The sequence below is a fragment of the Podarcis raffonei genome, chromosome 4 (assembly GCF_027172205.1).
Source record: "Podarcis raffonei isolate rPodRaf1 chromosome 4, rPodRaf1.pri, whole genome shotgun sequence".
NCBI lineage: Eukaryota > Metazoa > Chordata > Lepidosauria > Squamata > Lacertidae > Podarcis > Podarcis raffonei.
Genome location: NC_070605.1, coordinates 59954037 through 59977816, shown reverse-complemented (window position 1 = coordinate 59977816; position 23780 = coordinate 59954037). Strand labels below are relative to the sequence as shown.

Genomic DNA, 23780 nt, shown 5'->3' with positions numbered 1-23780 from the left:
TTTTTCTGTGTGCCTTTAAAGAAAAAGAGAAGCAGATATGCTTATTCCCGGAAGGACCGCCTCACATAATGATCCTTTCTTCTGTATGGATATCCTATAGTTTTTCTACATGGAGATCAGATGAGCAATGCATGTATGCCATGCATGAAGAATGCACACGCAACTATTTTACTATGTGCATTATTTATTCATTCATTCACTTAATTATTTAATGTAGGCATTTATATCCCACCTTCAAATTAATTCTGAGGATGACTAGGAATGTGTACACATTTTGGGAAGCTATGGTCAGTCATGTCAACTGGATTGTTTAAATGATTCTGAATTTTTAAATCACAGGTTGTTTACTTTTTTTCTTTAAACCAGATGCATCTATTAACATAATAAAGAGAGAATGAACCATCCAAGGCTGTGTGATGTACTGTGAAGCATTACTTTGGGCACTTCCTAAGGCCAGGGAGATCTTGTTTGTTTAATAAGTTACTCATGAATATGCAAATTTGCATCAGCACAGCACCTCAGTTCTGTCACAATTAATGAGTTGCAAATTAATGTGACAACAAAAGGAAAATCTATTTAGTGGCAGAACTGTGGTTCATACCTAATGCAGTGATTGTGGGTGGTTCTTGCCATAGGAAATACCTGGGTATTCTGCAATTTCTTCCTTTCTCATTACTGCTGCTCGACAACCTGCGTAGCTAATCTTCTACAATGCTCCTACAATTGTGCAGGTTAAAAAAGGTAAAGGGTAAAGGACTGGACGGTTAAGTCCAGTCAAAGGTGACTATGGGGTGCAGCGCTCATCTTGCTTTAGGCCAAGGGAGCCAGTGTTTCTCCACAGACAGCTTTCCGGGTCATATGGCCAGCATGACTAAACCGCTTTTGGCGTAACGGGATACCGTGATGGAAGCCAGAGCGCACAGAAACGCCATTTACCTTCCCGCTGCAGTGGTAAATCTAAAAAAAATGTAGTATAAACACTGACAACTGGGAAACACTAGCTTGGGAGCGCTCCAATTGGAGAATAGCCTTTACCAAAGGTGTCATGGGCTTTGAAGACACTCAAACTCAGGACGCAAGGGAGAAACATGCTAAGAGGAAGGCATGCTTGGCAAATCCACACCATAATCAACTCCCGCCCAGAAAACAAAGTCCCCACTGTGGAAGGACGTGTGGATCCAGAATTGGCCTCCACAGTCACTTATGGACTCATTGTTAAGACCGTGTTTATGGAAGACAATCTTACTCGGCTACGAGTGATTGCCAAAGAAGAACCACCTAGTTATCTACTTGCACTGGTGTGCTTTCAAATTCCTAGGTTGGCAGGAGCTGGGACAGAGCAACGGGAGCTCACCCGGTAGAGCGGATTTAAACCGCTGCTTCTGCAGTTACGTACTAAGTTGTAGAAAAATAATACTCTAGGTCAGATAGCCAATGTGGTGCCCTCCCAATGGTGTGAACTCACACATAGTCCCCTACCACTGACCAGCCGGGCTGGGGGTTATGGGGGTTGTAGTTCACAACATTTATTCCTGCACCGCAGGGTGTTGGGACTAAATGACCCTTGGGGTCCTTCCAGCTCTATAATTCAGGGGTGCCAACTTGAATAAAATATTGGGGGAGGCCTAAGTAAGCCCCACCTCACATAATCACATGACACAGTGCATGCTCACCATTTGAATGACAATGCCCATCAAGTTTGGGGGGCTGTCCCCCTCAAATATTTTGTGGGGGGCAAAGCCCTCCAAAGCCCCTAGGAGTTGGCTCCTATGCTCCAATTCTATGATCTGGAGAGCAACACATTGGCTACCTCTGCTCTAACACTGCAGCAACCAAGCCGTACAGTAATCTGAAATAAATACAGCGAAGTCACTGGGACTAGTCTACAGCCAATTGCGTGGTTTTCTTAACTTAAGCCCTGCTTCAATGGAAATACCCAATAATCCAGGTAAAGTTTCCTGTTAGCTTACGTTTAGCCTGAATTAGTACACTGTAAAGTACACTGTAAAACAGAGAAGCACATGTTTACATCCTAGATAACATGTACCATTAAGGAAGGCAACCCTGCAAGCAACTTGTTGGGGAAGGGCTGCCGCTCAGGGGCTCCTGCTGCCAAAAACTCCCCTCCCCCTTGGTCTCCAAGAACTCCCAGAGCAATGCAAAGAGCTGAACGGAAGCCAGAGGTGCACAGACACAGTTTTGAGGCTGCTTGGGAAATATCCAGGAGAGGAGGAGGCTTAGAGAGGTGTGGAAGGTGAGGACCTTCAGTCCTGGCAATTGCTCTGTAGGGGCAAGGCCTGTTGGGAAGTGCTGCTGAGGCCACTAGGCTTAGTGCATGTTCATTTCCTTGAATAGTTAAAAAACTTCACTGACAACAGATATCTGCTTCTTTTATTGCTGACCTGCATCTGACTCCAGCCCTGGCAACGTGGCACTGGGGGCAGCACTTCCTGTCTCCGCTGCTGCCTTCTGACAACAAAGGCTAAAAGGTACCTCTCCTTCTGTCACTGCACTGTGACCACCAGCAGTTTTGAAACTGCAACACTGCCCAGTTCTGCTCTATTCAAAATGGTGACAAGGTGTTTTTAGAAGACAAACCTTTACCATAAGGAGCAGCTAGGGGGATATGGGAAATTTCTGGTGCAGCTTTACTCCTATGAAGGCATGGGTGCCAGCTGGGGTTGGATAGGGCCCCTAGTTCACTTGAGGGTCATGCACAAAACCAAGTTACCTCAATATAGTTTTCAACAGTTTTATTGCCTTTAAGGGTTTTTTTTGTAAAATATAAATACAAAGGCAGAAGAATTTACTTACAAAGTTAAAACACGGATCTCAAACATAAACACACAATTCAGAAAAAATTTAGCTTCTGTACAGTTTTAACCTCAACATATGTTAGTTTTCAATATTTTACAAGATACAGAAAAAATAGTTCAAAGTCTTCTTTTAAATAAAGAGCATCAAATGTTTAAACATACATATATATATATAAACAATCCAGTTTGCCTTGTGAAAACTAAATTTCACATCTTTTAAATTAAGATATAAAAGTTCACACAACTAGCTGATGCGCATGGATATGTTTTAAATTTATATTACAGTCCATTGAATTATATTCAATAGGGTTTACCTGGCCAAAGCAGGCAACTTTGTAAACAAAAATGAAAATTTTATGAAGTGCCTTACCCAATACAGTCTCCCAAGACAACCATATGACTTTGATCACACTGCCTGTCACAGGCATCTCCTGTGAAACCAAAGCTTTGTGTGAAGCAAAACCACTTCCTTTATTTAAAAAAAAGTCCCAAGTAAAAACAAATTTATACCAAAGTTTGTGTGCATTTAAAGGAACATTATATAACAATTTGTAAAAACTGAATGACATCTCTAAAAAAAGAAAGAAAAAGAAATCTTCCAAAAGTCCACCCATCTGGAATTTATTTATATATTTATAATATGTATATAAAGGAAAGGTATCTTATTTAACAGTGTCCTTTATTTACAGAAATGGTGGCATTCACACATATACATAAAGACATAACTTTACAGAGAACTGTACATTAAAGCGGCCTGGAAGTTCACCAATGATCCATATCCTCATCTGGATGTAACCACTCGAGTGAAGCTCCCAGCAAAGTCTGTAGCTCACTTGTATATTCCACCAAGTCCAGCATTTCCTTGCCTTCCGGGTTGAAAGCTTCTAGATCCTTTTGGCAAGAGAACAGCTGACTCAAAGATACCTGTTTGAAAAATTCCGCCTCCATGATGCTGACCACTTCCACGCTTGGGAAACTGCTACGAAATATCCGGGGCGACATTTTCAGCCTCTTTGCTGCGTCAGAAAGCAGCAACCAATTCCGTGGTCTATAGAACAAAGTAAAGAAAGAAGTTCAAATTACCAGTAAGATGGCACAAAGGCTTCAGTCATTTCAATTATGTCAGTAATTATTTGCATAACTGGCCACATTCCCCTTTTTTTGTGATATTGATGAGAAAGAGCTCTACGTCAGGCAGTCAATGCTGTATACTTTACTTGGATCTTGCAAAAACGTGAAAAGAACTCTTAAGTAGCCAGTTGACAGGAATGGGGACCTTTAATAACAGTCTGAAATACAGGAGTGGATATTGTTCTGCATGTAGCTCTAAATCAGCACACAATCCATGCAGATACAGACACACAAAATCATCAGGAGAGATGCGCAAACAATTTCAATGGGTGGATTGTACCCTTCCAGAACCTGAATATAAATAAAAAATGCAAGCCACAGCCCATTTCTACCAAAACCAATGACAGAAGAATCACAAAGCCCATTTGGAGAGGCTACATGAAAATCACAAGACTTCACAACTACCTCAAATATTTATACCATCTCCATTTCCTTACCCTTGAGAAAGAGACACTTGGATGTTATAGCATGGCAACAGAGGTACATCTGAAAATTCGAACTCAAAGATGTCACTAAGACCATCTTCATCCTCATCACTTGAGCCAGGTGGATTAGATAGGATGTCAAAACCTGTTTCCCCCTTTGGCTCTATATAAAAGAAAAAGAAAAAAAGAAATGAGAACCAGCGTGAAACATACAGTAAAATGTGCATCTTGCGTGGCTTTCCACCTGCACCTCCTATACACCCACCCAACGCCATGCATAATACAAAAAAGGAATGTTTGCTCACCGCACACAGAGCTGCCATAGAAGTCCCAGGACAAGCCAGGGTCATCGACACTTCGACCTTGCAGGTCAGTTAAGTACTCTAGGGGCAGCAACAATAACAACAAAATGTTGGCGAGTTTTAAAGACAATCTTGTCATAAAGCATCACAATATTCATACTCCAAGAAGTTTTGCTTTTGCAAAGCTCTTGAATACAATGTACGGTAATCTGTTTTATTGATCAGGCCAGTACAGATGCCCAAATGAGACACTATCTCTCATCTTACTTCCTTTCTAAAACCCTTCTCCTGTTTCCACCTACTTATCTCTTCTGTCCTTTTCCATTCCTGTCCTCGGCATTCTCATTTGGCACACTCCTAAAACAGACTCTGAACACAGAGGCTACAATGACCTTAGATTAATCTTGCTATAGATTACATGTGCTCTATATGAACTCACCCAGCCTCAGAGACACTTTTCCAGACATCCCTACATTATTCTGAGGTTTGAGGAGTAGCTACCAGAGAGGGGACCTTTTCAGTGGTTGTGCCCAAACTTTGCAAGTCACTCCCCAGCACATGTGCTTAACATCTTTCTTATTATCTTTTAGGTACCAGGCAATATCAAGTCATGCTCCTTAGGCTTTTGAACAGCATCTGATTTGACCTTTCAGAGTATCAATTCCTTCTGCTTGTACCTTGTTTTATTGCTCCAGGCCTGCTTTTCTTTGATTTTATACTGCTTGTTATTTATTTATTTATTATTGCTGGTTTTGATTAGGTTTTATTATTTTGTTTTGTTTTAATTCTTAACTGCCTCAAAAGTAACCCTTGGAAGTAACATTTTGAAATAGGCAGGATTTTATTTTATTTTTTTTAAAAAGGAAAGGAAACAAAGCCTATTACAGTGAGCTGGGCTGCTCTGTAGAAAATGGTTCAAATACTCCCAGCTGCATGAAGCTTTGATAGGCAGGAAGGAAAAGAAGCATATGGACCATAGTAAATCTCTGCCTTCTTGCTGTAAACTCCCCTGAATTTTGCATTTCATCCCACCAGAGCCCCAAAGGATTGTAATTTTACCCTCACCACTTTTGCCAGATGGGTGGGCAAGACCCTTTGACCTGCTAGCAAGACCAAGCTGTTGATATTGCATCTTTTAATGTAGCTAACAGCACAATCCTGGGTCTGGCTCTCTCATAAATGTATTGATGGTTGCAGCCTAAATCCAATGGCATATTATTATATAACATAGCGGTTATGTTTTCATAACAGTGCTTCTGAAGTCCTAAAAGACCTGTATTTCTGTTCTAAACTAGCCAATTAACGGACTAAATTTTACAGCCTGAGTTTGTATTGCTGTTTCCTAAAATGAGTCATCGACTTTGGTAGAAAATTATTTATTTACCTGTTGCATTTATTAGTTGCGTTTTTCACCGAAAAATGACCCAAAGAGACTCACATCGCAAAGCAAACATTAAAACGAAGTAGAAATAAAAACCTAAAGAGCACACCATGTATGTGGCAGATGAACTCAATCCACTAAGATGAGCAAAAAAGAGAGATATACCTAATACCCTCCATATTAAGAGGCAAAAGCTTGAGCAAATAGAAATGTTTTTGCCTAGCATCTCAAAATGGATACTGACAGCATCAGGCAGGCCTCCCTTATGACAGCATTCCACAAGCAGGGAGCCACCAATGAAAAGGCCCGTTCCCATGCTGCCACCCTCCACACCTCCCTCAGAGGTTTGCCTCAAATGTCAAACACAGGCCCAGGTAAGTTCCTCCACAGAGAAGCAGCTATTTGGGCACTGGGATCTTGAGTAAAAACAAGCACTTTGAACTGAACCCAGAAACTAACTGGTAGCCACTGCAGTCATACCAGAATTGCTTTTATAGGCTTCAACTGTCTTGCCTTGGTCAGCAGTCTGACCGATGACTTCCATAAACAAAGAAACAACGTAATAGTGTTGCACACCTGTTAGAAACGTTTCCATTAGTTCGCTGTGTGTCATTTTCACAATCGTTCGACCAGAGTACGTTGCAAGCGTTGGATCAGCACCATACGAAAGTAGTAATCGGACAATTTCCAGGTGATCATTTTCCACAGCATCATGAACAGGCCTGGGGGCAGAGAGGGGGAAAGGACACCTTCATTTCAAATTCACATACTGTACCGAGACACGTTTTGTTTCCATTTGAAGCAAAAACACCATTATCTTTATCATAAGGCATGGCGGGTGACCATCTACTAATTGCTTTTCTCAACATTTTAAAATGAAATGTTAACTTCAGGAAGTAAACAAAGCTTACATGGCAAATGAATACACATACGATATTAAATGGCATGCTCCCTTAAAGATAGGCAACAGTGATTAATCACTACTGTGATCACTTTGACCAAGTAACTTCAATCTCATCTTTTAAACAAATTCCCATTTTTAACAACCACCGAATTCTATTCAGCTTCCATGTTTGGTACCTTGAGGTCACTTAATAAAATTGTTGTACAGGGCTATGTATGGTGGTCTGGGTCTGTGTGTGTGTGTGTGTGTGTACAGGGTGCATTTGTGTATGTGTGTATATGGCCATGATCATCAGTGTTAGACTTGGATATGAAGCTGGCTGTGATGATACAAATGCAAGGGTAAACACTTTCAACACTCAAAAAAACTTTTCTTAGTTTTCCCCATATGTCTGATAACAAAATAGGACTGGAAGGCTCTACTGCCAGCCTCCTTCCTGCACATACAAACCTGGAGCTAGCTTAGGAGAGCAACATTCCTGAATTCATAGAAACATAAGAGTTGGAAGGGACCACAAGGGTCATCTAGTCAAACCCCTTGCAATGCAGGAATCTTTTGCCTAACATGGGGCTCAGACTTATGACCCTGAAACTAAGAGTCTCATGCTCTACCAGCTGAGCTATTTCAGAACATAATGTGCCAACTCTAAATGCACAATAATTCCTAAGATTTTCACACACACACTTTTATTTAGGGCTGAGGTCTTAAGCTTCAAATGCACAGAAAGTAGGAAGTTATGAGCTATATACAGATTTGCTATAAGCAGAGCAGCACAGGTTTTGAAAGCCACCAACTAGGGAGACAATAAAATTCCTGCTCTCGCTGTTTGCCTAGGATAGTAAAAACGGGATTGTGAAGAAATTGGCAGGCAGCATGCAGAGCTGGGGGGCTGCATTTGTTTGGGAATGGCAAATTGTTCTGGGCTGCTGTGCACTGAATATACAACTGTCTTCCACACATTTGCTGTATAGGAGGCAAACGCAGCAGCACAGGGAGCTAAGCAGACAACCTTAATGGCCTGGCAAAGCATCTACACCAGTGCAATGAAGCAGCAACACACGTATTTTGCACAAATTCCCCCCAGAAGTGCATATGGGCATCATGCCATTCAGAGACAGAGAGATGCCTGCAACCATTTAGATTGGTGACCAGCAAAACAGGGCCGAGGATAGCAAAAACTGGATGCCCCTATGAACTGGGAGGATGCTTTAGAAATCCCAGTCCTTGCCACTTCTAGAAAGGGCAAGATTTATCCAGCAAATCTGTGCAACTCTGATCTAGCGAGTGCTTGCTCCCAGTTTTAAACGAGAGAGCAGGTTTTTTTCTGGTACAGAAATCAGGAGTACCTCAAGACCACAAGGCATGCACACCTGCTCAGGCTTAAGAGAGGGGGAGATACTGAAAGACCCTGCTGTGCTCATGTCAATTCCTCTGGGGGAAGACTTGGCTTGAGTTCCCATTACGGCTGCGGCACACAGAGTCGGTTCTACTGCAGTCACTCCCCGGCTCCCTGCCTATAGAGATCACATCACTCTCAACAGCAGCTGCCTTTCCTAGGCTGTAGCTTCATTCATCCTCCCACCAGCCTCACGACCTGCAAGAACTGCTTCCTATCTCAGCTGTTGCAGGCAGCCAGCACAGGAAGCAGCTGCTCTTCAGGCTTCATAACCCAATCTCTCTTAACACACACACACCAACCAGTGGCTAACCAAGTTGTCTGGGTTTCCTGACCCCATTGACAGGCTCCATCTTAGTGTATGAGAGCCAGAGGACAGGAAAGAGGCTACGAAAAACTGAATGGGGAGCAAACTTAGAAGTAATGGAAAGCGACAACAGGAGCAAGGGAGCAAGGGAGAGATTATACTAGCAAACATTTTATATATCCAGCAAGTAATAATAAAGCCACCTTAAAGTAAATATAAGACTAGTTAATATTGGACCACATAGCTAGGTAAACTCAATTTAAGTTTCTTAATGGTTGAGATTACATGCACAACACCATCTTTTGGTTCATTTTATCTACAGCAGCTACCAAGCACCAAAGAAGCACAGTAGTCTTTGGGGGCATCAAACAGGACAGGGCAGCTTCAATATCAGGTTGCAGAGAAGTTAAATATCCATACAGAAACAGAAATTGAGCAGTGGTTGTGCGAGTGGAATGCAGTTCACCATAGTTAAAGCTGTGGGGAAGCTGAACCTTTTGATCTAGGATCCAAATATATATAGTGGGAGAGGGAAGTCACTGAGTGCAAAGGGAAAGGCACTCTGCATATGCTCAGATGCTATACCTTTAATTACAACTTCCCATGCCCCTGGCATCCAAAACAAGTTTCTCAAGCTAAGCCCTTCCCATGAAGCTCTACACACACCACTAGTTGAATTGCCCTGGTCCATTTACCGGACAAGATATTTCACATGACATAAGTGACCTCTTGATTCGGTTGGCGGTTTTTAATATCTCAGTGCAAGGTTTTCCCTGAAGAACATTAGGTTAGGTGTAACCTAGTGGCAATGTCCCACCCCACTCCTCTCTTAAAAATTAGCTGTTACAGTATGTCAGCTCATGAGCCAGCAGACCTACAGTAAGAAAAGAATACGAAGGCGTTTTGCCATGTTCCTCTCTTAAAGGAAAATGGGCTAAATCTATCTGCCATCATGATTGCTATGCAGAGATATTAACATGGAACGTGAGGGCACTTAATGCAACAGGATCATATATTATTATTGTTGTTGTTATTATTATTATTATCATCATCATCATCATCATTATTATGAGAGGCATAGTAAATGGAGGAGTATTGCCTAGAAAAATAAATTTGTATTAAATATACCAATATATAAAACGAGTCATACATGGTTGTAAGTAAGTAGAGTATGTATACTTTCCTGTGAATAAGTCTAGTTCCTTGGGGTGGGGTGAATTGAAGACACTTCTATGATGCCCAACTTTTAAGGTGAGACCTGCCCCCCACAAGCTGCTTGAAAACTGCCCATTTAAAAAATCACATTCATCTTCCTAACCCTTAACACACACAGCTGCCAATCACAAAGTGAAAATGGCAAGAGGGAGGCTGAAGAGGGAAGCAGTCCCTGACTCTTAAGATTTTTTCCAAAACGTGCTGCAGGGTTTTTGCTTTGGGTAGATTTTGTTTTATATGGCACTGTGTTGTCGTTTTGTATTGTATAATACTAGTTTTTCCAGGTTCGTTGTTTGTTATATATATATATACATGCTGTCGTTTGTTATTTTGTAAACTGCTTAGAAACTGATTTACTATTAAGCAGCATGCAAATATATGAATTGATAACAATAGGTTATTTCACTGATGAAATGGGAAAGGGGAGAAGGAGAAGCCAGTGGGTCAAATGCAGCCAAACCTGCTCCCCTCCAGATGTGTTTGGCAGTTGCAGCTGCAAGAGGGAGGGACAAGGCGGCAGGGGAGCTCAGTGTGGATGCAGATGTTCCTGATGCTGCAGCCCACACCACACACACATACACACACGCCTTGCCGCTCCTCTTCTCAGTAACTGGCAGTGAAGTGCAGTGTTTGGAAGCAACACAGCCCTGTCCTGCCAGCCACAAATGTGTTTTGGACTACAACTCCTGGCTGGGGCTAATGAGTTTTAATTCAAAACATCTGGAGGGCACCAGGTTGGGGGAAATGAAAGGCATAAGTAGTCTGGCGTGATGAGTCGTGGCTTTTCAGCATGTGTAGCCACATCAATGTGAATCTGAGTGAGATGGTAGCTCATTCCAAGCACATGCATTTGTTACTGTGAAGTGAATTAGGAATTTCATAAAAACAAATGCATCTCAACAGCAAATTTTAAAACTGCACGGAAGGGGAGTGGATTGTGAAAGTAGGGAACGAGAAGCTGGGGGTCCTTCCACTTCCCAGACTGATAAGTGCATGAAAGGTTCAAGATTACAGATAAATAGAAAGACATCCGATGAGAACTCTCAAAACTCTCAAGGACACTTACAGAGGACAGATCAAGTTGCACGTCAGATGGAACAGGGCAGAAAACCCTACTGGATTTTCTCCCAGCCCTATATGTGGATGATTTGGGGATGCAATCCTACACACACTGTCCAACACACCAACCATGGAGCATGGGAGGGTGTTTCTGCTTCAGCATATCCTAGGGGCAGTGACAAATTGTTGCGAGGAGCCTGAATTTATTTCCTGTTTCTTTAAAATTCAGAACAGTCAAGGACCTGATAGATTCTGATTGTATTTTATATACATAATCTCTGTTGAACGAGTGAATCTGATTGCATTTTATATACATAATCTCTGTTGAATGAGTGAATTTGTACTATCTAAAAACAATCGAAGTGCAACAAAAGCCATACTTGGAAGACCTGTCTCTAAAGAAAGAAGACAGCCTTGATCTGCTCCTTCACAGACATTCCCCCTTGAAATGATATTAGCTTTTTAGTAGGGTAGGACCTCTTTGGCAAATCTTGAGAGAGAGAGAGAGAGAGAGAGAGAGAGAGGAGTGTTTGATCGGCCTGCTGGGCCCAAGACAAAGAGGAATTAATAGGTCAAGGTAAACTGACTACTAGCAGCTGTTTGAAGGCTGCGGAATCTCCAGTTTTCAAGGAGATACAAGCACCTTCTTTTTATGTTGCTAAGGTCTGAGTGGCTTGACCCGCTCAATAAAAAAACCCCACACAGTGGAGGCCTGCCCAGCCTCATAGATTCTTATTTAGTTAGATGGGGAGAAGGGACAATTTCCACCCTCCCTTCCCCACAGGTGGGCCGGGTTTGCGGCACTGAGCGGGGCTCACCTGGGTGGGTGCCATCCACCTACTTGGCAGGCCTTTGACCCACCCTAGGCCAGGGAGGACAATTGATGGCTGGCCAGGGGGTGGGCCTAAGGCCAAAGAAAAGAGGCTTGACTCCCTTGTCCAAGCTTCTTTCACTGTTCTTCCTTCCAGGAAGCATGTTCCTATAGACCTGATAAGGTGATAATGACAGAGTGCTCAAGAGTAATAGGCCACCTTAACCAAGATTAAATCTTTTGTGTGTGTTTTCTTGAAATCTTTTGACTATTGCAAGTTGATAGGCAAAGACCAATAACTTAAGAGCTCTTGGCTCACAGACATGCTAATTTAATGTCCTCAGGCTGTCAGGTTTGGTGGTAAGTGATAAAACATTCAAATGGAAGAACTCCAAAAGGCGCCCTCCATCTTGTATCTTAGTACAGTATTTAAAAGCAACAGTTATCAACATTATGCACAGAAATGTTTAGTGAATCAAAAAGAAAAAGAGGAAGGACTTAATAATTAGAAAAAGATATCGCCATTAGAGGGCATGGGTAGAAGGATAAAAGGTTGAAGAAGGTGATTTGCCTGCATATCACTAAGAATGAGTAAAATTAAGCGATGTTGTACACTAAATTATAAGGTGTGTGTACAAATTACTTGCACTTTTGACCAGTTGGATATTTAAAAAGATATTTAGAAGTATAAGTAAGATATAAACAGGACTAAAAAGTAGTATCTTTCAACTGTTCAGTAAAACTGCAAGAGATCCTATTCCTATAACAATTATAGCCACAAATGGTTTCCTAATGGAAAAAGAGTTAGGCACATAACAAAGAGAATTAACACAGAAAATTAGCAGAATGTTATTGTCCAGTATAGTTTCTCAAATATCAGAACAAGAATTGTGAGTGGCTAGCCACCTGCAGCTCCCACAAAACCAGGCTATATTGATTCCAGTAGGATTAAAATGTGGATAGATATGCAGCCTAAATTTGCAAAAGGAGGACACAGCATTTTTTGAGGAACCAAATTTTATGCAGTAGAATGCAATTAGCAAGTTCCGGAAGCTTGAGAGACTCCAGGCCTCAACTGTTGGAGAAAAGCGACGTTTCTTTTAAACATAATTTCAAAGCCATTGGTGACATCAACCCAGCTGTGTATTAATGCGGGACAAAAGCAGTGGCCGTTTACTCTTAGTAACTGAAGTGTTGCTAACCTAGTTCCATCCTGAGCGCTGCAGTTCACATCGGCTCCATATTCTAGGAGATGTCGCACAATGCTCAGCCAGCCTCTGGCACAGGCCTCATGCAGGGCACAATAACCAGCATTGTCACGATGATTTACATCACAGACTTTGTTTTCCAAACAATACAGAACCACTTCCTGGAAAAGAGAAGCAAGAGAAAACAGACCATGTTGTTTGTTGCTGTGGAGACATGCATACCTTTACTTTAACATGCTGGGAATACCCTTCTCATTGGGCTATTAAGGAGTAACAAAAGCAAGAAGGGAAGAAACTACACAGCTCTTCTCCCCACTGAAGAAGTCAAAACTTAGAAAAGCAAAAGAAGCCACTAGCCCCCAAAGGCAGATTCGGAGAACCCAAACAGCTCCGCATCTCAACCCATTTATTTATAAGCAAGTCTCAGGAGCAGAATGAATATGCAAATAACATACTTAAGACTGTGATGTAGGGTGTTCACATACAACAAGTAACTTTCAAAACTAACAGAAGGGTGCCATGGAGATGCCAACATTTTACAGCTGCCATTGTAACCCTGAATATTTCCTCTATGGCAGAATGGAACGTTGGTAGCCACTGAAAGTATAATCAAAAGCCTTCCTCTTCTTTCAGATCCTGAAGAAAACAGGTCAGCTTCTGCTTTTGTTCGACTAAACCTCTTTGCAGCATCCTGTATATTAACTACTGAAATCTTAATTCCTTCCAAATAATGTTAGAGCCGATCTATACTTTAACTTATCCCTCAACTGCTCCCTGGGGTCACAGGTTTCACCCCAGCGCCACAATGTGTACAAACACAATGAGGACATGGAGCCATCATGTTGTGAGTTTCCCTGCCTCTGCTCCATGCCAATGGCAGCCACTGGCGTGGACAAAGATACACAACATCATGATGCTGGACTACACAGGGTGTGGTCTGTGCACATTGCAGTGCAAGATGGAAATTGGCCATGAGATAAGGTAAGGTAAGGTAAGGTAAGGTAAGGAGTAAAGGTAAAGGGACCCCTGACTGTTAGGTCTAGTCGTGGCCGACTCTGGGGTTGCGGCGCTCATCTCGCTTTACTGGCCGAGGGAGCCGGTGTACAGCTTCCAGGTCATGTGGCCAGCATGACTAAGCTGCTTCTGGCGAACCAGAGCAGTGTACGGAAACGCCGTTTACCTTCCCGTCAGAGCGGTACCTATTTATCTACTTGCATTTTGATGAGCTTTCAAACTGCTAGGTGGGCAGGAGCAGGGACCGAGCAACGGGAGTTCACCCTGTCGCGAGGATTCAAACCGCCTACCTTCTGATCGGCAAGCCCTAGGCTCTGTGGTTTAGACCACAGCGCCACCAAGGTAAGGTAAGGAGTAGACTAGTCTAAATACTGTGACCTTTGTCTACATTTTTATCACTGATTTGAGATGCCTTTATGGAAACAAGAACGACCAAGATAATTGATTGGGAGTATGTGCGTGTGTCTCACATACACACTCCTTACATTTTCATAGGAATGTATGGTTGGGAGGGATCCCAAGGGTCATCTACCCCAACCCCAGGATTTATAGCTTTCCGACTTCCGGGTTAGCGCCATCGGCTAATGGCGGATTCCCTCCGAGCTCCGGAGGGAATCAGCTCCGCAGGAGTTGGGTCTTGCCGCGGCAGCGACGCGGGGACCCTCAGAAATCACAGGTGGTGAAGCCTGTGAACTTGGTGACTCGGCGGGCACCATTTGCTCCCCCGACCCGCGAAGGAGCCTTTTTAAAGGCTTCGGAACGGGGGAGGGGTGAGCGGCGCGGTGCTGAGAGTCGACTGCTTCTCCTGCGGAGCGAAGCCGCATGCCATAGTCGGAGAGCGCTGACTTCTTCTTGTGAACAATTGGACTTTAAAAGCAACAACCCGTGAGTAGTACGGAAATTGGATTTACAAAGAAAAAATTTTTTTGAATTAGGCACAATCGGGGAAGGCGCAAACAGGAAGTCCGTCTCCCCGTCTTGTAAATAATCTAACGCAAGGATCAGCTAACTAAGGTCGAGAGAATTTTTTCTTGTTTATTGGGCAAAAGACATTAATTTCACGATTTGGCAGTATAAGTAATTTTACTGGAGGATAAGAGCTAATTTTGGGAACTGAAGTGCCACCCCCCCAGACCCGGGAGTGATCCGCGAGAGAGCCTGTTGAAGAGGTATTGAAGAGTTTGACAGCTGTCAAATTAGCTGTCAAGACTGAAAAAGAGAACTTTGTTTCTGTTGTCTCTGCTGGTTATATTTGTTACAATTTAGTTATAATTTGTTGAAAACAAGGAAGAATTGATACAAACTAACTTGACTTTTGGATTTGAACTGGAAGGAATTTTAAGTAACCAAAATCCCTCTAGAGGGGGTTTTGGGACATTACAAGAATGGCTGAAGGAGGGAAAATACATGCTAAATTGGACAGAGTTTTTGTTCTCTTGGGAAAGTTACAAGGCCAAATTGATGTTTTGGCTACAAATGTTGCAACTCTGGATTTAACAGTAAATAAACTCATTGAATTTGATAAGGACTTGACTCAGGAAGTCCATGCAGCTGGACAAGAAGAGAAACTTGAGAACTTTGAGAGTGTGGAGAAAGAGATATATGTTGTTCCTGAGGAAAAGGAAGGAGGAGCTGTAATGCTGCAGATGACAAAGGAGAGCCAGAGGCCTGACATGATGGCTACAAAGGAAAATAAGAACTTGATGTTGAAAATCTGGTTTGAATTGGAGATTGAAGAACGGAGAGATCTCCTTATGTGGAGATCTGAAGATCCAAGGATTACAAATCTGATTAAGGTGGAAGTTGGAGCTTTGGGGACATTTGGACTTGAAAGGAGTAAGAAACAAGATTCGGGCTCCACTTTTAAGTATGGAGGTCTGGCTGGAAGAAACATGAATCCCATTCAGCTAGAGCTTCTCCGAGATCTGGTGTTTAATATTAAGGACTATCAAAAAAACCGGCAGAGAGGAATTGAGAGAGAATTAAGAGCCTCGGACGTGAGATCTCCAGGCTGATAGTAGATTAAGACTGATGGACATTTGTTGGGGATTGAAACCGGGAAAGGGGGGGTGGAGTTTGGGGATCCAAAGGGTGCATAATTATAATCTGTTTTTGCTTTTACTCTGTTTTGCTATTCGTATGAAAATTGGGGAAGTCGTGGAAGGGAATTTGGGTCAACTTTAGAAAGAGGTTTTAAGAATGGGTATTGATATATAAATATTGATGTTTATAAGGTAAAATTGGCTTTTTTTAAAATGAACTAAATAGAAAAAGGTCAAAAATTGGGGATAAGAACTTGTTGAACTAACAATTTGAATTGGAATATAAGAAGGGGAGGTGTGGGGAGGTCAGGGAAATATGTTATAGAAAAATAAGGATTGTGAACGTTATGTGTTTTTAAACCTTTTTGTTTTTTCTTTTTTGATTTTTAATGTATTAAAGTGGAAAATTTCAATAAATATCTTATAAAAAAAAAAGGATTTATATCTTTCCTTTCTTGCACCATGGAACCCAAGGTAGTGCTTTGGCAGTAGTGATAACACAATCAAGCTCACAGGCAAATTTCCCAAACTCTTAACAGTCATGGAAACATTTCATTAGTTTTTTATTAAATAAAACGTGTATATCGCATGACTGTAAGGGGGGCGGGAACCAAAGCGGTTTTGCAAAAATGAGACTGTGATCCTTCAGTCACCTGGAACAAAGGCCTGGGGTAGCAGATCCTGTTCTATTGGCCCTCAGTAGGTGACAAAGTGCTGTGAAAGGAACCCGATACAAATGCTGTCAATTTAGCAGGACCCTTCACAAGTTCAGTTAACCATTTTGTTCTCAAGTAAAGGCAGAGAGAAGAAAAGAGAATAAAGAGCATTGTGACGCCTATTTTATTACGGCATAAGCTTCTGCGGACTAGAGTCCACTTTGTGAAATGCAGGAAGCCCATTTCCCCAGCGCCGCAGACTTATCCTTGCAGTTCCAAATCTGCCGGAAAGCCCACAGTAATCTGCACTCTTCACATACCTGACCTGAGGAGTTGGTAGCTAGGATACAGCATGAAGCTGTTCGTGTAGCAGGCCTTTGCTAACCAGGTTAAAGTGGATCGCAGGAATCTAATGAACTGGCTGTCCAAGCTAAAGAAAGAAGTCCAGTCATATGACTTTTAGGATTACTAAGTGCTTCAGCCACATACTATGAACAAGGTCTGTCTTGTCAAAATGGGGAAGACTTAAAAGGCTCTCCCAGATAGTGTTCCCTGCCCACCCCACCCCACCCCACCACAATGCCAGCCATGATGGAATCTGTCAGTCTGGTACCCAGGCTTTTCTCTGCTGGTCCAAACAGCAGGCTGGGACTAACAGCACCGACATGAGCAACATAATTCAATTAAAAAATAAAAATCTGGGGAAAGTTGTTTCATACATTTCCTTCCATTTCTGGCTTGCAGAAACAGTACCAAATCATCTGTGAGTGGGCTGTTTGTTAGTACAAACAACTGCCACTTGTTTAATTTTAAACTGAACTAAAAAAAGGGTGCTTTTAAACATATGAAACTGCCTTGTAATGAATCAGGCCATTGGTCCAGCTAGCTTGCATCATCTACTCTGGCTGGCAGAGACTCTGCAACAGAGCTAAGCTTGACAACTAGCTCTTTCTCAGCCTTGCAACCCCAAATCCATTGCCTGGAAATCCCAGGGACTGACTAGAGTTGTGGGATCAATGGAGCTCATGCATGCAAGCATTTCACAGCGGCCACACAATGTCATTGGCATCTAATTGCTCAGCCCTTATTTTTCTCCATTTAAGCTGGATTTATCCCTTTTGCGGAAAATTCATTAAGGTTGCAAATGAACCATTTGCAGTGTCTAAATGATCCATTTGAGATTGCAAGACCTTATCTAGATGCACCCTGGGCCTCTTTCTGTACCCAATCTATGCATTGTGCCACACTGAGCTGTGGACCATCCAGAGTTTTGGCTTTCAAACAAAAAACATTAGCACAGAAAACTCGGGACTAATTGTTCAATTTCACATCAACAGGCAATAAGCATTTGCCTATATTTAAGTGACACGTATATTGTCAGGGCTAGTCGTCATTCCCCCAACCCCACCCCATAAACCCCCAGCACATGCTTTTGCTTAACTCCCATTCATTCAATATGCACAAAGATCCCTGAAGGAGGGCACCCATTCTGCATACACTCAGCCTCTTGCCACAGAACTAGAGAAGTTCCCAGTGGATTTCATACAGTGTCATTAACCATGAGATGTAACAATGTAGAGTTTTATGGTTAATTAATTAAATGCCTCATTAACTCTTTAAACATGATTTATTCAATTCATAGAAATCTCAGCCTTCTCTGTCGAATTCCACAACATGTGGCTGATAGCACATGACTAGTTTGGATCTGAAATTGGGAATCCTGGAAAAAACACATTGCAGAAGCTTGTGTAGAACAATTAAGATTGATGAATATAAATATGGGTGTAGCCAGGATTTATTTTAGATGGGCAGGCTTTATGTTTGGGGGGGGGTGCAATTGTGATGCAATTTCTGTGATGCAATTGGCCAGCTAGTTAAGTATTTCTATTTATTTACCTGGTTTATTTACTCCCTTGGCTATGCCCATTAATTCCCCAATTCCCCATTGTGATCCCCTCAGGCACCATGATGCCCACTTGGTGACCACCATTGCACCCGACTCTCCTAATTTTTTCTATTTAAAAAAAAAGCCTTCTTCATTACCATTGGTGATGCTAAACTGACTGGAAAGCCACCCTACCCTGGCTCTTTTACCTCCCTCTCCACTAGGAAAGCCTCTGGGTCCCAAATGGTGGCACTTTGCAAGAATTTTTTTTTGTTTCTTGTTGTGTTTCACCTGATTTTTGTGTTTGTATGTTGGGGTTATCTGCTTTTTGGAGGGGGCTCTGTGTGTTTGTGGTACACTTATTGTTAAAACTGTGTTTATGGAAGACAATATTACTCAGCTATGAGTGATCGAGAGAGAGAGAGAGAGAGAGAGAGAGAGAGAGAGAGAGAGAGAGAGAGAGAGAACTGATTTTTCTTTTGCTTGGATGCAGATTGCCTTGCCTGGTTTTGCCGTTGGATTGTGAGCATTTTGCTTGGGAGAGGGAGAGCTCAGCTTTTTGTGTTTTATTTGTTTTAGGAAGTATGTGGGTTATTTGTCGGGTTTTGGTGTATCACCAGCTTTTCTTCTGCAACACGTGTATTTTGTCATCACGTGGCAGTTTCTAACATTTTCCAAATGTGCCCCTGAGCCCAAAAGGGTTGGAAACCCCAATATAGAGAATTTAAAACTGCATTCACCATGACACCTACTGGCCAGTTCTAGCCCATATGCCATTTTCATGCAACCGTGTGTTGTTATTTATAAGATGCATAGTTATTTATAAAGTCATCTCAGTTTCCACCAACCAAAGCAGAGAATTATTTTCAATGCTTCCGTGACAGCTAGAAAGTGATGCATTCTAGCCTAGTAGAAATGGGAATCCTATTTAATGTGTGTGTCTGCGTGTGAGAGGGGTGTGTGCATGTCTCATTTGCTGCTTTAGTACGTGTGGCAGGCTGCCTCTCTAGATCCATGTTCCATGAGTACGGATCCACAGAGCATTCTGTGCATCATCCTCCGTCCAAGCCAGCAAAGGAAATCACTGAAAGAATAATGTGCCTAAAGTCTCTTTACAACGCAACAGCCAGCCCTGTCATAGTGATTTACATCACAGACCTTGTTTTCCAAACAATGCAGAACCACTTCCTGGAGAAAGGCAGGAAGGGTGGAGAAAAGAAACTGTTTGTTGCTATGGAGATATCTTTAACACCAGAGGTTATCACTTAAAGAAAACAGGAGGGAGGGGCACAATTCATCTGGGAAGTGTTTCAATTGGGGAGGGGGAAGAGAAGAGGAATGTTCCAGGGGGAGTCCTTCTATAAAGCAGTCAGATAAGAAGGGCATTTGGAAACGCAACGCCTATGAGCAAATATCCCTCGCAGCCAAAGTATCATGGCAGCCAACAGACTTTCCTAGGCTGAGGCCTGCAATGCATTCTACCAGCAAAACCCCATTCCTCTGGGGAAACCGTGAAGAAAACCTCGGATTTCCTGTCTACAACCCTATCCACAATGCACACACACCCCTCACCACCGCTCCCAAATTCACTGACTTTTCTAGCATGTTCCTGTACAATAACAGAGGGAAAATGTTGAGAGCACACACTTGGGTGAGAAATTTTATTTTTTAAAAAAACAACAAAAAACTAGAAAGGTCATACAAAAACCACCACAAAAAAACAAGTTATTTTAACATCCCTCAAGATAATATATTCCCTGTCAATTTATATTTAAGAGATGAAGAAAACAAGTTTGTCAACAAACAAATCTCAAAACTTTGTTGTATTGTGGGTCTGAGACACTTTTCTGGCTGTCTTACGGACTACAGCATTTCAGCTGATTATGCCTGTCACATGAGAGAGGTCATTTGAAAGGTTGCCAGCTGCACACCAGTGCAGGGCCAATCTAGTCCTGACAACAGTTGTGCATGTTGTAAACACGTAAACTGTCCAAATCACAGAGAGAGAAAAGAGTGTGCATGCCTGACTTTAAAGCAATGTACAGGTGTTGAGTACAGACTTTCCCTCACCTATGGCTTATCTGCCATTAACTTCTGCCTACACATCTGCAAGGTGATGGGCGGGAGGCGGGGGAGAGAGTGTTAATTTATTACTCCAAAGAAATAAATAAAACATAGCTAGCATCAAACTAGATCTGTTGACTGAGTAGTGGCAAAGAGACCTGGGTAGATATGGCCTCTGGGAAAATTGGGCTCCAGGTCTATTTCTCTGTTGTTTTTCAATTTATACATCCGACTTTCTTCTAGGCAACATCTTTCCACTCAATGCTGAAACCTGCAATTCTTTCCCTGCTCCTTTCACACACCTCTAGCCCTTAATGAATGGCACTGCTGCTATAATCAATTTCACAACCCTCCCTGCCAGCTGCATCTCTCTCTAAAAAAATAAACCGCACACACCAGGATAGCACTGGACAACACTTGAGGGTTGACGTGCACTACACAAAATCCCTCCAAAATAAGTGCAACAACACTTTATTCCCCAATCACAGCTACACACGAATCCTGAATAAACGCATTGTTTTCTATAGGGCAGCAACCCCTTCTCCACCAGGGAAGACCAGAATAAAAGGTGGAAAAGTGAAAAGCAAGCGAAGGTGTTTCTTCTCTAGAGTTTCCACAATCGGGCTGCACATTTTGCTTCACAGCTTGGGTTCTAAAAGTGCCATAAACTTTCTTTTTCTTTTTTTCCTTAATGAAAGTTGGTGATCTGGGCATTACGGTGCATCTCTTGCCCACCCCAGCCCCACAGCCAAGCTCTGAAACACAACCAAGCAAAAAGCTTCTGGAGAGAAGGTCCATGAAGAGGTCAGCAATAGGTACATAGTGGAGTCGGCACCCAACCTACTACACTCACATTGCTATTAAAATCCTCCTCCTACAGAGTGTTTCAATACACAAAACCGAGCTGAAACAATCACATCTCGTTTGGCCCTGAGCAGACATGATGAAGGAAAAGGAGACATGTAACTGATATCTCCAAGTCAAGACACAAGAGAGTACCACCTAGGAATGCCTCTCCCTTTCCCCGTCAAACTGTGCATTCAGTACAGCTGTTTCAGGAGGAGTTTTAATCTGGTATTTGCCGCTGTTTACTCTGGAAAGGGCCTTCAGCACTGTCCTTATTTGTTTTCCTTGAAGCCTGGTGGAATACAGTTTGAATTAATTAAGCTATGGGACACCTCGTCAAAGTCAGAGGCAAGATTCCCAGTGGCATGTGGTAGCTATAAAAGCAGAACGTTTCCAAGGGCGTCTCATATAAAATGTTGTTACATATATAAATAAGGTGGCGCTGAACTCTTGTTGTTCGTGCTCAATGTCCATCCTCAGAAGCCCAATGTGGCTGAAGAACAGAGGTTCAGAACTGTCTCCACTACTAACACCTATAGATCCTACAGAGACAAGTGGGTCCTGCAACAAAATGCTGCAGCATGGGAGTGCTCCCAGTCAGCCAACCATTCCTTTTCTATTCTGTTCCTACACACCCCATCGGCACTCAGCAGACACAACTAACATACATAAAAACAGCTCCAGATCCACCACACCCTGCTAAAATTAAGATCCCAAGGCCTAGGTCATGGGTGTCAAACACAAGGCCCGCGGGCCGAATCCGGCCCGCCAGGCCTCGTCATGTGGCCCGTGTAGCCGCCGCCGGCCTTCACCTTTTATTCTCGCTTTTCTTTCTTTTTTTTTTGACACAAGAAAGCCGCCTCTTCAGTGCATGCGCGGCAGCCTACAAGCCAGAGAACGTCTGCCCTCTAGTGGCGCCGGCCGTTCTACACAGGAAACCTCCACTTTACATGCATTCCTACAGATACAACCGGCCCTTTGAGGGTGACCAAACTGCTGATGCGGCCCCCGATGAATTTGAGTTTGACACCCCTGGCCTAGGTGAATAAGAATGGCTCTGCCTGGTACCTAGAAACAGGCACTGGTGTGCCTCCCTGGAGAGAGCACTCCACTTACAGGGGAGAGGGGCCACCATGGAAAAGGCTCCTTCTCCTGTTGCCACCCTCCACACCTCCCACAGGAGGTCACACAGAGTAGGGTCTGGGTTGCTTCATGTGGGGAGAAGAGGCCCTTGAGGAATTGGGGTGCTGAGCCACATAGGTCAAAGCCACATAGGTCAAAACCAGCACACCCCACCCTCTGAAAACAACCATCCAAGTCAGAGTGGTAGTGGTGCTACCTAACCCCAGCTCAGACAGTCATTCCAGAAGCATAGAATGACCAATGGTGTCAAAAGCCCTTGAGAAATAAATTAGCGGCAACAGGAACACACTCTTCTGTCTCTCTCCTAACAGGGTTACCCAAAGCAAGCCTACATCACAACTGAAATGGAACTAAAAGATTGGTTTCACCCAGGATACCCAAGATCTGTCCTGCAACCCCACAAGAACCTTGCCCAAGAAGGAAACATTAGTGACTGACCAATTTCTATTTAGATTTTCTGAATCCACAGAGTGTTTCTTAAGGAGTGGTCTGAACACTATCTCCTTTTGACAGGTGGGGGGCCCACCCCCTCTTGCAAGGAGGCTTTAATCACCTCTCTGAGGTGGTCAACCCTGCTGTTTTAAAAAACCATGAGCATCAAGGGAGAAGAGCAGAAGTAGTTGCCCAAACCAAGTCAAGCACCATGTCCATGTCCATAAGTCTTGCTAACTGAAACTCATCCAACACAACAGGACTAGAAAGTGCTCCATGATGCGGTGGAGAATGAAATTGTCTGTTGTGACTTTAATCACTGGACTTTTCCCATATACAAGATGCCACATTGCCCTACCACACAAGAAGTTAAATATATCACCACTACCCGTATTTCAGTTGCCACATTGCTACCTAGCCCCTCAACACAGGCTTCAACATACTGAACTGATTCTCTTCTCTTTTTCATCAAGGAAAAGGGGTACAGCAAATTGACTGCTTCTTGATTAAGGATCAGAACAGGTAAAGTTCTGATTGACTTGTGCTTGACTAAGCTCTGTAACCACCACTGGAAGCAAGGCATTCCCATCATCCCTGCGGTTTATGGGAGCTGGAGTCAACATATGGAGGGCACCGGTTCCCCAGTCCACACCCCTGCTTTTGAAGATCTCACATTTTATTGCTACAGGTAGAAATAAACAAAACCTTTCCATAAAACAAAATTAACAGAAGGATTTGTCAGG

The 23780-nt window shown here is 42.9% G+C and overlaps 1 protein-coding gene across 9 annotated transcripts in view; it reads right to left on the bottom strand.

The window, feature by feature from the left end:
* Positions 1 to 2738: 2738 nt before the first annotated feature.
* BCOR (BCL6 corepressor) overlaps positions 2739 to 23780 on the bottom strand; it is an 88304-nt gene continuing 67262 nt past the window's right edge. For 8 of the 9 annotated variants that reach the window (XM_053386919.1, XM_053386915.1, XM_053386922.1 and 5 more), the window contains 5 exons: positions 12950 to 13116; positions 6632 to 6777; positions 4678 to 4755; positions 4385 to 4535; positions 2739 to 3864 (listed from right to left, as the gene is read on the bottom strand). In XM_053386919.1, the coding sequence (XP_053242894.1) occupies positions 3579 to 3864; positions 4385 to 4535; positions 4678 to 4755; positions 6632 to 6777; positions 12950 to 13116 (828 nt within the window). In that variant the 3' untranslated portion in view covers positions 2739 to 3578. Of the gene's footprint in view, positions 3865 to 4380; positions 4536 to 4677; positions 4756 to 6631; positions 6778 to 12949; positions 13117 to 23780 lie in introns of those variants that run through there. The other variant, XM_053386923.1, reaches the window with a different exon arrangement.